This window comes from Schistocerca piceifrons, chromosome 6, assembly GCF_021461385.2.
Source record: "Schistocerca piceifrons isolate TAMUIC-IGC-003096 chromosome 6, iqSchPice1.1, whole genome shotgun sequence".
Lineage (NCBI taxonomy): Eukaryota > Metazoa > Arthropoda > Insecta > Orthoptera > Acrididae > Schistocerca > Schistocerca piceifrons.
The window spans coordinates 127,968,938-127,985,160 of NC_060143.1; the positions used below are offsets into that span (position 1 = coordinate 127,968,938).

Here is a 16,223-nt window from a genome sequence, read left to right on the forward strand (position 1 = left end):
CATGTGTTGTTTTGCAGGTGGCTCTCCCTTTGATATTATATGTTTTGCCAGTTACAGGGCTATTAGAGGTGGTGGTAGGAGGGTGCATAGAGAAAGTCTTGCAGCAGGGATGGTGACAGGTGTAGGAGCCATAGGGTAGGGAGAGGATGCAGAAGGAACATAGGGTCTGACAAGAATATTGCGGAGAATGGGAGGGTGATGGAAAGCTATTCTACATTTGGTGGGAAAATTTCAGACTGACTGGATCTCATTAAGGGCATGATTTTAGGAAATCATAGCCCTATCGAGGTAGCTGATTAACACATTCCAGATCAGCATAATACTGGGTCTCCAATGGTGTGCTCCGAAGCTGTTTTGTGGAGGGATCAGCAGTACCAGGATCGGATGTGACGACCCGGGAAATCTGCTTTTTAACTAGGCTGGTCGGGTAATTACATGCACTGAAGGCTGAGGTGAGAATGGTGTATTGCTTTAAAGAGGCTGCATCTGAACACATATGTTTGCCTCAGATGCCAAGGCTGTATGGGAAGGAATGTTTGGCATGGAAAGGATGGCTACTGTCAAAATGTAAGTACTGTTCTTTGTTGGTAGGTTTAATGTGGATGGAAGCGTGTAGCTGGCCTTCAGTGAGGATGAAATCAACATCAAGGGAAGTGGCATGGGATTCGGAATAGTTCAGACCATGATCCCAACTTAATCTACAACCACTACCTCAAAATTATCCCTTACAAGCCTTCCAAGAACTCCTCAAATCCAGCATTGCCTCACAATCTTTCCTCAGGTCCCTACAAGATGACCCTAACCTGCTCTCTGCAGAACTCCAGGCTCTGTGTTCCCTAAAATCTGATGACTCCATCATCACCCCCCCCCCCCCCCCCCCCAGTAGACAAAAGATCTACCACTGTAGTACTTGACAGAAAGGAGTATATTAGTGAAAGTCTAAGCCAGCTGTCTGACATGTCTACATACAGCGTCTGCTATCAAGATCCCATCCCTGTAATTAAGTCTGACCTGCAGTACCTCCTTAAAACCTGAGGCCCCTCACAAGGACTAACACCTCAATCCATTGAACTTCTCACCACACCCAAACCATACACCCCCACTTTTTATCTTCTTCCTAAAATCCACAAACCCAATCATCCTGGCTGTCCTATAGTTGCTGGATTCAAAGCACCCACCGAATGTATATCTGCCTTAGTTGGTCAACACCTGCAACCTATAGTACAAAAACTCAACTCCTGCATCAAAGATACCGAACATTTCCTAGATTGTCTGAAATCCGTGCCCATCCCACTCCCACCAAACACCTTGCTTGTCACCATTGATGCCACCTCCCTCTATACCAACATCCCCCACGTAAATGGTCCGTCTGCTGCTGAACATTTCCTCACTCAGTGTCCACCTGATTCCAAACCTATGAATCCTTCCTACTCACTTAAATCAACTTTATACTTACCAACAACTACTTCACCTTTGAGGGGCAGCCACAGAAACAGATCAGGGGTATGGCCATTGGAACCAGGATGGCTCCTTCCTATGCCAACCTTTTCATGGGTCACTTGGAAGGGGCTTTCCTGGGATCCGTAAGTCTTCAGCCCCTGGTTTGGTTTAGATACAGTGATGACATCTTTACCATAAGGACTCATGGTGAGGCTGACATGCTAAAATTCCTGGAAACTCTGAATACCTTCTCACAATTAAATTTCACATGGTCCTATTCTGAATCCCATGCCACTTTCCCTGATGTTGATCTTGTCCTCACCGAAGACCAGCTACACACTATCATCCACATTAAACCTACCAACAAACAACAGTACCTACATTCTGACAGTAGCCATCCTATCTATGTCAAACGTTCCCTCCAATACAGCCTTGGCATCTGAGGCAAACTTATTTGTTCGGATGCAGCCTCTTTTTAGCAATACACCACCATTCTCACCTCAGCCTTCAGTGCACATAATTACTCCACCAGCCTAGTTAAAAAGCAAACTTCCCAGGCCATCACATCCAATCCTGGTACTGCTGATCCCTCCACAAAACCACAAAACAGCTTCGGAACACACCATTCAAGATTCAGTATTATCCTGGTCTGGAATGTGTTAATCAGCTACTTTGACAAGGCCATGATTTTCTAAAATCATGCCCTGAATGAGGTCCATTCTGTCTGAAATTTTCTCCACCACACGTAGAATAGCTTTCCATTGCCCGCCCAATTTCTGCAATACTGTCAGACCCTATGCTCCCTCTGCATCCTTTCCCTACCCTAAAGCTCCTACCCCTGTCACCATCCCTGCTGCAAGACCTGCCCTATGCACCCTCCTGTCATCGCCTATAATAGCCCTGTAACTGGCAAAACATATACTATCAAAGGGAGAACCACCTGTGAAACAACATGTCATATACCAGCTATTACGAAGGCTGTGCCGCCTTCTACATCACATGACTACCACCAAATTATCAATAAGGATGAATGGGCATAGGCAGAGGGTATATATTGGCAACTTGCAATATCTTGTTGCAGAGCATGCTCTACAACATGACATTCGTGACCTTGGCACCTGTTTCACCACACGCGCCATCTGGATTCTTCCCCTAGATACCAGTTTCTCAGAACTCTGCAGGTGGGAACTAGCAGTACAACATGTCCTTGGTTCTTGCCACCCACCTGGCCTTAATTTACATAAATTTCTTATGTTTCAGCTTTTCTTCACTGTAACTACTCTTTGCTTCACTCCATTTTAATTTCCTATGACTTTCATTGTCTTACCCATCTATTTTTCACCGCACTTTCCCACCTCTCATACATACAGTGCAATTAGTTTCACACTTTTATCGACTTGTGAATGATGTTTTAGTAGAAATCTCTGTCTAGCACATTACCCTGTCTTCCACTTCTAAGCTTTCAGGTTTTCAAATTCGTCAATTCAGTCCCCAACAATCAGTCTTTCCTTCTCATTCCGTATGGTAAGTCTCCCCTGACCTGCAGTTCTGGGTGACTTTCCCAAAATCTAACCCTTTTCCTAGACCTCTCCAGTTCTTTTCCTTCACCCTTCTTCCTTCCCCTTCAACCCTTCTACCCAAAGAAGGACCCATGGGCTCCAAAAGCTTGCCAGTTACAACAATCTTTTATGTGTGTGTTTTCTGTTGCCACTTGATGAGTAGATCTTTTATCCAATCTGCATTCAGCTTTTCCTGCCCTCCCTCTGCCCACCTTTTCTTCACATACACATCCCCCTACTTCTTCAAGCTGTTCAAAATAGAGCTTTAAAAAGTGTATTGTGTATGTTGCACCACATTTTGAGCATTTTACCCATGGTACAAGTGCGAGTGAAACAGGAAAGATATAAATGTAGTGAGCAGTATCTCCTGCCAAAAAATATAACATTGAGGAAAAGTACATTCATCAAAGCAACTAACTTATAGAAATTTCTATAAATACTTGTGGATATACAAATTCATGCAATAATAAATAGCTATAACAGCAACATATAGAAAGTTTCTTAAATTAAGTGTATCAATTTGAAAAAATGAGCTGCATCTGCACACAAACCCATATACCTAACTTTACAAGTAGTTCATTACCTGATTAAGTTGTCCAGCCCAACCGAAAGCCTCAACATCCCACACATTCCTTCCTGTTTCCTCCAGAGTTCAACTCAGCAAATCTGATGAGGCTATTAGAAGTCGTAGCTATGAAAAGCAAATGTAACTAAGATTGTTAAATTACATGTATATGCTTACAGAAACTAAAGGTTTGCATGCTAAACAACTTTATTTCCTTTTTTCTGCAGAGACTGGCCTACAATATCTCACCTTTGGAAGAACATGAAGCCATCAGAGAAACTGGTGTGGTGACAAGATTCAGGTGTAGACATTGGCTATATGTGTGAAGATTTTGTTTTTTCGTATACTGGGACCACTTTGGCAACTACTGCCTTCAGCCTACCAGTTAACTTATAAAATTTGTACCAGGTTAATTTCATATGTGAAGGCAACATTTTTATGTGACTGAATGAGACACCATTTTTGTGATGATTTTTTTAAATACTTTGTAGTAAAATGTCTCAAAGTGGTGTTGGAATAATAGATTAATTTGTGTGTTCAAGACTTGCCTTGTGCACAGTGCAAAGTATTATGTCTTCATCCAAACAGCTGTGTGCAGAATGTATCAGACCCTTAGTTTTGTAGTTTGAAATGATAGTATCTGAACTCCATTAATAGGAAAAAGTGCGCCAAAATGTAAAATAGCTTGGATAAACTGGTACGATAATATCTATGCAAAATTTAATATTTTTAAAAGTTATTGTAACAGAAACCTGAATTAACTGCAGCAAAAGTTTCTTCAGTCACCACTGCATCACAGTCAGGCATTACTGCTATCTGTATTATTGTTGCTCAACTGCTGAATAATGTGAGGTAATTTCAGTATTTTCTGAACAAAAATGTAATAGTAAATGCACTGCAAAAATGACGTTAAATTTTTGGGTATTTTGTAACTATTATGATGACAGCATACATAAGGTAGAACAAACCTGTTGAACTATGGAATCTTTATTGTGCCAAAATCAGGATTCATTATAGTAATTCAAGAGAAAATAATTTCACTGTAATATAGTGTGAAATGAATCCCAGAAGTTTAGAAACAATGGATGAAGAGTGACATTATACAACCCATATAACGATTTATGTGTTAATTACATTTACTAAAAAATATGGAAACCAATATGGGAAATAATACTAATGAGGACTTGATAAGCCAACCTTGCTGAGAAGCTGAGAAAAACAAGGAGATGAAATGTTCTGATCCAGTGACTTTAGAAACACTTTGTTCTTCCTTCAAAACAAAGTAAAAAGATTTGGTAAAGAAATTTGAAGGACTAGTAAGTGATTCATATCACCAATGCATCATATATAGTTATACTATTGAAACCTCTGTACTTGACTTTGTACAGTGGTACACAAACAAGTAAATTATTTTGATTTGAGACTATGTACCTAAAACCTTCCGTGGTTATAAATACTGTTCTATGACTAGGTTTTAAAAACATTCGCATCACAATTCAAATTAAAACTTCTTTCAGCCCTATTTTTTATATACAATATGATAGTTCAAAAATTAAGAGCAGCTAGCTCATATTTGAGAACCATTTAATATAGAAGACCAATTTACCCAGGTGGTGCATTTATAATGTTATAAATCTCTGTAATTCTATTTATTACACAACAGAGGTCACATCAATCTCTCTGGTAGATAACGACACCACAAAGTTCTACTCTTCAAGACATTTTCATTTGATATTGTATCCTTGATCTGAAAGTACAACAATAAGAATTTTTCTAGCCTCATATTCACGAATCCATGTTACTGTCTTCACCTTAAAATCATCAGCACCACATGTCAGTTTTTACTTTCCTGCAGCATCAAGATCTTATATTTATCTTTCTTACTGCATTTATTATGCTGTTTCACATAATTACTCTTCATGCACCTTATGCTCTGTACTCATTACTTCTGTTTCAGGACACTCCTTGAATTATTTTGCCTTCATCCTGTCTGAAATTTCATTAATTTCAAGTTTTACATTCATTTCTGTGATCTTCATCTGTTCAAGTAGTGCTGATACTGCTTTTCCTTTAGTGTATTGTTTTATTCCTCAAGGTAGCTGCCCATAGCTGCTCAGACACTTCATGTTATGTTATTTTTCTGCCTGTCTCTTGTAACTCATTCTGTACTATATCTTTCATGTCATTTCAAAGTTATTCTTTAGTTTCTGATTAAAAATCTATAGTTCTGAAAATCCCATTTATCTATTTCACATTGTTTTATAATTACTTTACAATATATCTAGAGGTTTGGTCCCCATTTATTCAGCCATTACCTTGGAACTTTTTCACACATTTTAAAGCTTAGTGATGCATAAATGTTGTGATGAAGGAAGAATTTTAAATGAAATTTTTATGTACAATGTATATATCCAATTATACCCCAGAATTGTTTGCTGTACAGGACACAAAATAAATATTTAGCAGATCTTCTTTTGTTTACAGTTAATTGCAGATTGTCAGTGCTCAAAACCTGGCAATTTAACACAAAGAAGCAATTTCTCTTCACAACCTGAGTTTTATGTGTGTCTAATAATCATGCTGCCACATTTACGCACCCAATATTTGTTACCTGTCTGATTAAATCAAAAGCAGTTTCATTGTATTAACTATTATTTTGGTATTATCAACAATTCTATGATATCTTTGTTAAACACATAACATATTAATAAGGTGTTACTTTTTTCACCCTTTCATCTCCAGTGTTATGGATACCAATGTATATAAAAAAGTATGTATTCAATCCACAACACACCATACCTTCACATAAATTCCTTTGTGTCAGACTGAGAACTCAGTACTGGTCTTCACCTTTCACAGATGCAACTCTTCTATCTGAAATCAGATGGTAGAGCACTGACAACAGAAGCAAGGGTCAAAGTTGGTAAGGAAGGTTCAAGCTATGTTCTCTAAAATTCAGCCAATTGGCTAAGCCATCTACTTCTGTATCATATAATCAAGTTTCTAACATACACTATCTGCTTCTTAACCAAAGATTCAATGAATGAGTTTCTTTTGTAATTTTGCTATAATTTAGCCAGAAGGACTATTTTCATAATTCATTAGATGCTAAAATCAGTTCCTTTTATAAAATGTATAACCAAACTGCCATGGTGCATGTCCTAATAAGTGAATGTAAATATATTGGTCATTAAGTTTGACAACCACTGAATATAAAAAGAAGTTTACGTCTTTATGAATGTAAATAATACTGTGAGGAAAAAATCTGTTATTATTAAGTAAATATTTATTGCTGTTATTACTTAAAATAATATAGCTCATAGATCATATGAAACTTTTTGAAAATCTTCTGTGTATAGTTTATGAACTATAAAGTACGTCTTTTTTTGAGACTGATCTCATTTTTTATGATAGAATCAGAGATGATAAGTTCATTATGAAACACATAAAATTGTAAGTGACAACTGCATAATTAATTTTTAAATTATTTTAATTTACATTGTGTTCACACATTTCATGCTGATTGTATACTGTTGTGTGCTAATGGTAACTGGCTGAGCCTTATAGTCATAATTTGTATCACTTGACAAATTTGTAAGAAACAAACACAAGAATAATTTTTCTTTAAAATTAATGTGTTACTTTTGTTGTTACAAGAACAGTTTATGATACCGACTCTGTAATTACAAGAGACATAGAATAAATATTTAGCACATCTTGTACTGTTAACAGTTAATTTTAAACTGTCAGTACTTCAAAATTGGCAATTTAATATTCAACATAACCTAAAATTCTTTTTGCACACTGATTTATATATGCCTAATTATGCTGCCATACTTGATCAATGGAGTATGAATATTTGTTATATGACTGTCTGAATGAAGAGCAGCTTTGACATTTTAACAGAGTTGAGTGACATAGTCATAAAGTGCACTGGATGTGCAGAGGGGAGGAGTGAGTTCAAACGCCTACTCAGTCATCCAGATTAAGGTTTTCCTTTGTATCCTGAAATGGATTATGGGAACTGGCAGAGAACCTAATATTCCTCTCCTTGTGTAACAATTATTTATAAAGTACAAACATTTAGCTGTAAACAGCACAAAATTTCTGAACGACTACCACAAATAATTTGAAACACATTCACTGAAGTTAGTGATCCCAATATACAGTTGGATGGTATCATGACCATAGTAAGATTCTGAATGGTATTCACAACTGAAATCAAAAGCACAGTCCATCATAACTAAATGTAGTCAACGATGCAGTGAGTGCAGCATTAAATTGGTACCACCAAGTGACTGTTGCTTATCTGACTCCACCTTTTATCTGTAGTATGCCATGTGGCCCATGTCATACACCTTTCCCAGTTCCAGTTGACATATGGTGCAAAGGCCCCAATGGAGAAGCACTATCCATTGATGGTATGCGAACTGCCAAGACAGTCCTACTACATGACAACTGACATGCACACACCACTGCACATACCAAGGATAAGGGTCAGTATTTCTGTTGGGGACTTTTCACACCACAACCCTGACCTTGCATCCAATGACTTATCATTGTTTGCACTTGAAAAAATGGTGCAGTCGAGAATGGTTTGAAGATAGCAAGGAACTTGAGACCACTGTTGTCAACTGATTTCATTTTCAGGTAGAGAACTTCTGTGCAGTGGGGTTGAAGAATCTAGTGTAAAGTTGCAAAAAGTGCTCAGAAGCAGTCTGTGAGAAATGGAAAAGTAAAGTAGGATAGGAAGAAACCAAAACCATCAATGACATTCAACTTTAAAAAAAAAAAAAAAAAGAAAGAAAGAAAAACCACTAACAACTAGTTATATACTGGCAAAGCAAAAGCATTTTTGATGTGATCATTGGTGTTAATTATTCCACAAAAATTATTCCATAAAAATCCATTAGTCAGATTTCCAGTTCTACCTGGAAATTACTTTTACTCTTGTGGTCCTGAATTTCACAGTTCATCCTAAATTTATAGTTTATAATAACCATACATGCCATTATTGAGTAAATGTATTGACATATTAATGCAAGAATCCCAAGGCCCTGAAAAGGCTTTTGCAAGATGTTCAGTTATCAACTTTACTTAAAATTCTTAATGCACACCTGTAGAATAAATATTTCTTTTTTTACTTTAGATGTAGTGCCTCAGTAGATTATGCCATATGGCAGTTTGGATGAAAGTATCCTAGCAATCTAGTTCCCATGTCAACTTCATGAGTGACACTGCAAAACAGGGTGATCTGAACTTATCCATTGAAGATGTGACATCTACCTCTGAGCTTTTTGGCTAACTTACGGTATTAGCATGCTGGTGCCACTTCAGCTTATTACCTATCTACACATCTAGGCATTTCGCACACGGCATTTCAATTAGAATAGGGAAAGTGCCCCAAAATGACATAGTAGGGCAAAACAACATAGTGGCCTTCTTTTTATTTTTATTTTTTTTATTTGGCAGCTGACAGGATCATTATCTTTGGTTTGCTTGATAGCTTTTAGTGGCTACACTTTGGCCACAAGCCATTAATCTTCGCCTGCTTCCATTTGGTGACGTGAAATGCGCGAGAAGCCACATTTGAAGTCAATGAAACCAATATTTCTATTAGCAAACTTTCAAATTTGTTAAGTGTTGATTATTTACGTGGAAAATTTACTATCTGGAGGACAGCTTATAAAGGTAAGTCTTTAAATCTGTAGCAGTATTTTAATGGTGTGTTCATTAATTTTCGAAGTTATGGCCAAAGATTACACTTGTATTGAAGAGGGCAAAATGACACAGAGACTGCAGAGACATTCCTCCAGGAGATTTCTCCAACTACTTCCACTTCCGGTACATCTAAGAAACGCAAAGCTGGCAAAGGCTGCCAGGAGTTCCCTGCAACACCAAAGCTGCAAGCTCTGAAGGAAAATGAGTTCCAGAAAAGGGAAAATTAGCTGAGAAAATCAAGCAACATTTGGTCATGATGGTATTCGAAATCCAGTGAGATCTTACAATATACAACACAGAAATTAAGTGATGGTGAAACTGGTGGAGTACATACTACTTACCAGATTAGAGGTGCAATTCCACTCACTGCATCCCATTTGAGAAGACTTGAAGAGCCATGCATAGCTTACATTAGGAACATCTCCAGTTGAGATTAAAGTTAAAAATTTGCTCTTTGAGATGGTTGTAAGATTATATGAGGGACGTTCAATAAGTAATGCAACACTTTTATTTAACTTGTCTAATTTCAGTTTGAAAGAATGTGGAATTTGTTGTGGGACATAATGGAATATCCCCGCTTCAGTCCCTAAAATTTCATGAAGTTCCGATAGTTGGCAGCGCTATACATAGCCTTCAAATTGGTGCCTGTAACAGAGGTGTGTTCGAAGCAGAGAGCTCTCATTGAGTTTCTTTTGGCAGAAAACCAGAGCACTGCAGATATTCATAGGTGCTTGCCACATCTCTACAGAGACTTCGCACTGAACATAAGTACAGTGAATCACTGGGTGAGGCATCTGTCATCATCGCAACAAGGTCGCTCAAACCTGTATGATCACCTGCATGCAGTCCGCCCGCACACAGCTGTGACTCTTGCAGTTTTGGAACATGCAAATACTTTCATGCAAGGTGACTGACAGATCACAATCAAACATCATGCTGCATAATTGGAAGTCTCTGTTGGTAGTGCTGAAAACCTCATCCATCAGTTGGGGTACTCAAATGCATGTGCCTATTGGGTTCTTTGCCACCTAAGAGAAGACCATAAAGAGCAACAAAGGGCCATCTGTGTAGAATTACTTGCACATTATGAGGCTGATCATGACCATATTTTGTCAGTCATCATCAAAGGTGATGAGACAAAGTCCGTAACTTCGAACTGGAAACAAAACGGCAAACCATGATTTGTGCCACACCTGTGACTCTGAAGGGGTTTTTCTGTTCAATGTCTTTCCTCATAGTGTGACAATCAACTCTGAAGTGTGTTATGCCACCATCAGGAAATTGAAGAAATGACCTCAGGATGTTCAACACCACAATGCAAACAAACTTCTTCTCCATGACAATGCAAGGCCTAAAACAAGGCTGCATACTCAAGAGAAGCTCACAAAACTTCATTCAACTGTTCTTCCTCACCACCCTATAGCTCGGATTTTGCACCTTCCGACTTCAATCTCTTTGGCCAAGAAGCAGTACATGGATGATGGGCAACTTATAAATGCAACAAGATGTTGGCTCCTATGTTGGCCCATAGAGTGGTACCATGAAGGGATACAGGTCCTCCCAGTAATGTGGCGTAAATCACATGGAAAAAATAAATAATAAAAAGAGGGTTTTACAGCCAAAACAGCGAGGAATAATATGGTGTAATGGAATTCTGAATTAAGCCAACCTACTTTCAGCATAAAATGTGTTGTATTACTTGTTGAACAGTCCTCGTATATCTAGTATTTATGAAAATACAGACTAACCACCCGTGGTCTAGGGGAAGTGTTTTCAATTAGTAACCAAAATGTACTCGCTCCCGGATCCGAAACCCACCACTGCTTAGATTAATAATCAGAATTAGTAGCCGACGACTTCCGACATAAGAAGTCACCCTCATTCTGCCAACGGCCTTGTCAAAGGTGGCGGAGGAGCGGACGGAGGCACTATCTTGTCCTTGCGGGGGGAAACTGAACCTAAAGGCAAAAGACTCAGCAATGATCAACAGCATGAAGATGCAGAAGGCATTAAAGAAACATAATGTGTACACATAGGACATGTGACCTGTAACTGAAATAGTGTTATGATGATCTCTCCACTGGCAAAAGATTCCAGAATAGGCCCCCATTAAAATCTCTGGGAGGGGACTGCCAAGGGGGACTTGACCATGAGAAAAGGATTCAATAACCAAAGAAAGTATAACGTTCTATGAGTCGGAGTGTGGAATGTCAGAAGCTTGAACGTGGTAGGGAAGCTAGAAAATCTGAAAATGGAAATGCAAAGGCTCAATCTAGATATAGTAGGGGCCAGTGAAGTGAAATGAAAAGGAGACAAGAATTTATGATCAAATGAGTATAGGGTAGTATCAACAGAACCAGCAAATTATATAATGGGAGTAGGATTCATAATAAATAGGAAGTTCGGGCAGCGATTGTGTTACTGTGAACAGTTCAGTGATAGGGTTGTTTTTATCAGAATTGACAGCAAACCAACACCGACAACGACAGTTCAGGTATACATGCCGATGTTGCAAGTTGAAGATGAAGAGAGAGAGAAAGTATACAAGGATATTGAAAAGGTAATACGGTTCGTAAAGGGAGATGAAAATCTAATAGTCATGGGGAACTGGAATACAGTTGTAGGGGAAGCAGTAGAAGAAATGGTTACAGGAGAATACAGGCTTGGGACACGGAATGTGAGAGGAGAAAGGCTTACTGAGTTCTGCAATAAATTTCAGCTAGTAATAGCAAATGCTCTGCTCAGGAATCACAACAGGGGGAGGTATACTTGAGAAAGGCCAGGTGATACGGGAAGATTTCAGTTACATTACATCATGGGCAGACAGAGATTCCAAAATCAGATATTGGATTGTAAGGCATACCTAGAAACAGATAAAGACTCAGATAATGATGTAGTAGTGATGAAGAATAGGCTTAAGTTGAAGAGATTAGTCTGGGAGAATCAATATACAAAGAAGTGGGATATGGAAGTACTAAGAAATGATGAGATACACTTGAAGTTCTCTAAGGCTATAGCTACAGCAATAAGGAACAACTCAGAAGACAGTACAGTTGAAGAGGAATGAACATCTCTAAAAAGGACAATCACAGAAGATAGAAAGAAAAACATAGGTATTGATAGTAATGATGCCACAGTGTATGAAAGTTCTTAGGTCGGCACTACCACGAGACACTGACGACAGCACCCTCTACCCGGTGCTGTGGGGCTCTACGAGCTCCGCTAGAGATTCTCCCCATGTGATCAAGAGCAGACGGCCAGGACACTTAGCTTCAGCTTGAGAGTGTGCTCATCTGTACAAGTTATGTATGCCTCTGTATTTATTCAGGCTCCAGTAAACCACTTTTACTTACATGCAGTAACGACGTATTTTTCCTGCTCCTGCTCCTGCTCCTACCCACCCGCCGCTTTCCAGGCAGGATACAAAAGGTACAAAGAAAGTAACTGAGTAACTGTGAAGAAAACAAGGATAACAGAAGAAATACTTCAGCTGATCAATGAAAGAAGAAAGTACAAAAATGTTCAGGGAAATTCATGAATACAGAAATACAAGTCACTGAGGAATTAATGAAAAAAGAAATGATCGTCAGAAGGACTGACTCAGCATACAGGGTAGTCAAATCAACCTTCAGTGAGACAAAAAGCAAGGGTGGTAACATTAAGAGTGCAATGGGAATTCCAGTGTTAAAAGCAAAGGAGAGAGTGGATAGGTAGAAAGAGTACATTGAAGGCCTCTATGAGGGGAAAGATTTGTCTGATGTGATATAAGAAGAAACAGTAGTCAACTGAAAAGAGATAGGGGATCCAGTATTAGAATGAGAATTTAAGAGAGCTTTGGAGAGCCTAAGATCAAATAAGGCAGAAAGGATAGATAACATTCCATCAGAATTTCTAAAATCATTGAGGGAAGTGGCAACAAAATGACTACTCACGTTGGTGAGTAGAATGTATCTGACTTTCAGAAAAATATCATCCACACCGTTCCAAAGACTGTGAGAGCTGATAAGTGTGAGAATTATCGACCAATCAGATTAACAGCTCATGCATCAAAGTTAATTACAAAAATAATACGTAGAAACATGGAAAAGAAAACTGAGAATGTGTTATATGATGATCAGTTTGGCTTTAGGAAAGATAAAGGCACCAAGAGAGGCAATTCCAACTTTGTGGTTGTTAATGGAAGCAGGACCAAAGAAAAATCAAGACACATTCATAGAATTTGCCTACCTGGAAAAAGCATTGGCCAATGTAAAATGATGCAAGATGTTCAAAATTCTGTGAAAAATAGAGGTAAGTTATAAGGAGAGACAGGTAATATTCAATATCTATAAGAGCCAAGATGGAATAATAAGAGTGGTGCAGCCAAGAACAAAGTGTTCAGATTAAAAAGGATGTAAGACAGGGATGTAGCCTTTCGCCCCAACTGTTCAATCTGCACATCAAAGAGGCAATGACAGTAATAAAAGAGACGTTTAGGAATGGAATTAAAATTCAAGGCGAATGGATATCAATGATTGAAGAATTACATGATCGGAATGGAATGAACAGTATAATGAGTACAAAACATGGACTGAGAGTAAATCTAGGAAAGACGAAAGTACTGACAAGTAGCAGAAATGAGAAAAGCTCGAAACTTAACATTAGGATTTACGGTCACGAAGTAGATGAAGTTAAGGAATTCTGCTACTTAGGCAGCAAAATAATCAATGACAGACAGAGCAAGGAGGACATCAAAAGCAGACCAGCACAGGCAAAAAAGGCACTCATGGCAAAGGGAAGTCTACTAGTATCAAACATAGGCCTTACTATGAGGAAGAAATTTCTGAGAACGTACATTTGGAGCACAGAATTGTACAGTAGTGAAACAAGGACTATGGGAAAACTGGAACAGAAGAGAATCGAAGCATTTGAGTTGTGGCGCTATAGGCGAATGTTGAAAATTAGTTGGTAATTCTGCCCACAATCGGAGAGGAAAGGAGGAGTATGTGGGAAAACACTGACAAGGAGAAGGGACAGGATGATAAGATATCTGTTGAGACATCAGGGAATGACTTCCACGGTACTAGAGGGAGATGTAGAAGGCAAAATCTGTAGAGGAAGGCAGAGATTGGAATAAATCCAGCAAATAATTGAGAATGTAGGTTGCAAGTTCTACTCTGAGATGAAGAGGTTGGCACGGGAGAGGAATTTGTGGCATGCTGCCTCAAATTAGTCAGAAGAAAAAAAAAAAACACTCATGAGGTAATTCAATAATACATACATATTCGTGGTAAGCAGACAGGCATTGCACCAGTTTATAACACACTGCAGGTTATTCTCTAGAGTCTACAATAATTTATATGGGTGGCTCATCTTGATAAACAGCAGTACTGTGCAAGACAACCTAAAAGCATCTGTTAACCGATTTATGAGTGTTGAGAGAATAAGCCGTCACTTTTGTTAAGGCATGCCAAACACACCAGGAGCTTTGTCACAGTATCTGACACTGACATTCTTAAATCTCAGGTAAAAGAATGAGTAAAAATGTAAGTAATGTGGTGCATATTTTTATGTAGTGTGTAATAGAAAAAAATAACACAGTGTTGGTTAAAATGCCATTTAAATATTTTACAAAACAACAAATACACATCTGAATTGACATTAAAACAAGACAGAATTAATATCTATTTACAAATTCCAACATTTACAATAAAAAATACAAAAAATTTACACATATATTATAAACATTTATATTTTGAATATAAGGCACTTCGAAAATGTACAATAATTTATTACAAAAGGCTTACAAATTTCAGTCTTTCAGTAGAATGTGTAAAAATGTATAAAAATCTCTGGTTACATTCTCTTGTTTATCCATATACATATTTTGCTTATGAACAAACAGCTTATGTATTAACAGTCAGTTCAAAATAATACATGTTTGAGTAGTTTTGAAACAAGAGACAATTGGAATGTATCACACAATATTACATCACTAAGGGCAAAAAGATGAAGCGATCACAGATGATAACTCAGAGTTTACAAGTAAAGTATGGAAGTGTGTGTGTGTGTGTGTGTGTGTGTGTGTGTGTGTGCGTGCGTGTGTGTGTGTGTGTGTGTGTGTGTGTGTGTGTGTGTGTGTGTCCGCGCGCGCACGTGTGTGTGTGTGTGTGTGTGTGTGTGTGTGTGTGTGTGTGTGTGTGTGGAGTGGGGCAGTCAGTCAACAGACAGAAAACCTGTCTTTAGAAAGTCATTAGGGAAATATTGAAAATACAAAGTGAGAGAACTTAAAAAATGTCAATACTGTGTAAATGGAGATATCCAGATGTGATGACATTCAGCAACTACAAAATGGAAATACAATACAAAACAGTACTTGATAAATATGGACGGACTGAATGGAACAGCAGGGTATGCATCAACATAAAATTTACAGCTGGAATAAATCAGCTACTTTTGAGCAGACAGCTCTCAATAAAATGAAAAGCATGCAAAATAACTCTGGTGATAAAAGAAAAATACAATAAAATTGGTCAAAAGGGAAATTCACCTGCAAAAACTTTAAAATTACAGAGAGACAAAATGGCTAGTCCATACTTACATTTGGAAGGCGAAATACCTCTACTGTTGATACAAACATTTGAAAGTGAAAAAATTAAACTTAGCTTTCAGAACTATTAGTTCCTTCCTCAGGGAAGGAAGAGGAATGGACTGAGTTTAGAAAGGGGGGCAGACATCTCAAACCCAAGGGTGACAGTGACCCATCTGTTGTGAATAAGAGAGGAAACAATGGGAAAAGTGGGCGAGGTGTCAAAGAGAGAGTAGGTCAATGATAGTATATCTGTTAACACTGTGCCAGCTTCAGTCCACAGATGATAGAAAGCCAGAGAGAGACCAGAGACCAGACATAATAAAGGAAATGGAGAGAAATCAAATGGAGACTGTGTGTGTGTGTGTGT

General features: G+C 38.2%; 1 protein-coding gene across 1 annotated transcript in view; it reads left to right on the top strand.

The window, feature by feature from the left end:
* Positions 1-6,907, top strand: part of LOC124802742 (sodium-dependent noradrenaline transporter-like) — a 423,112-nt gene extending 416,205 nt beyond the window's left edge. The window contains exon 13 of the mRNA XM_047263726.1: positions 3,792-6,907. Within this exon, the coding sequence (XP_047119682.1) occupies positions 3,792-3,890 (99 nt within the window). The 3' untranslated portion in view covers positions 3,891-6,907. The remainder of the gene's footprint in view (positions 1-3,791) is intronic.
* The last annotated feature ends 9,316 nt before the right edge of the window (positions 6,908-16,223 follow it).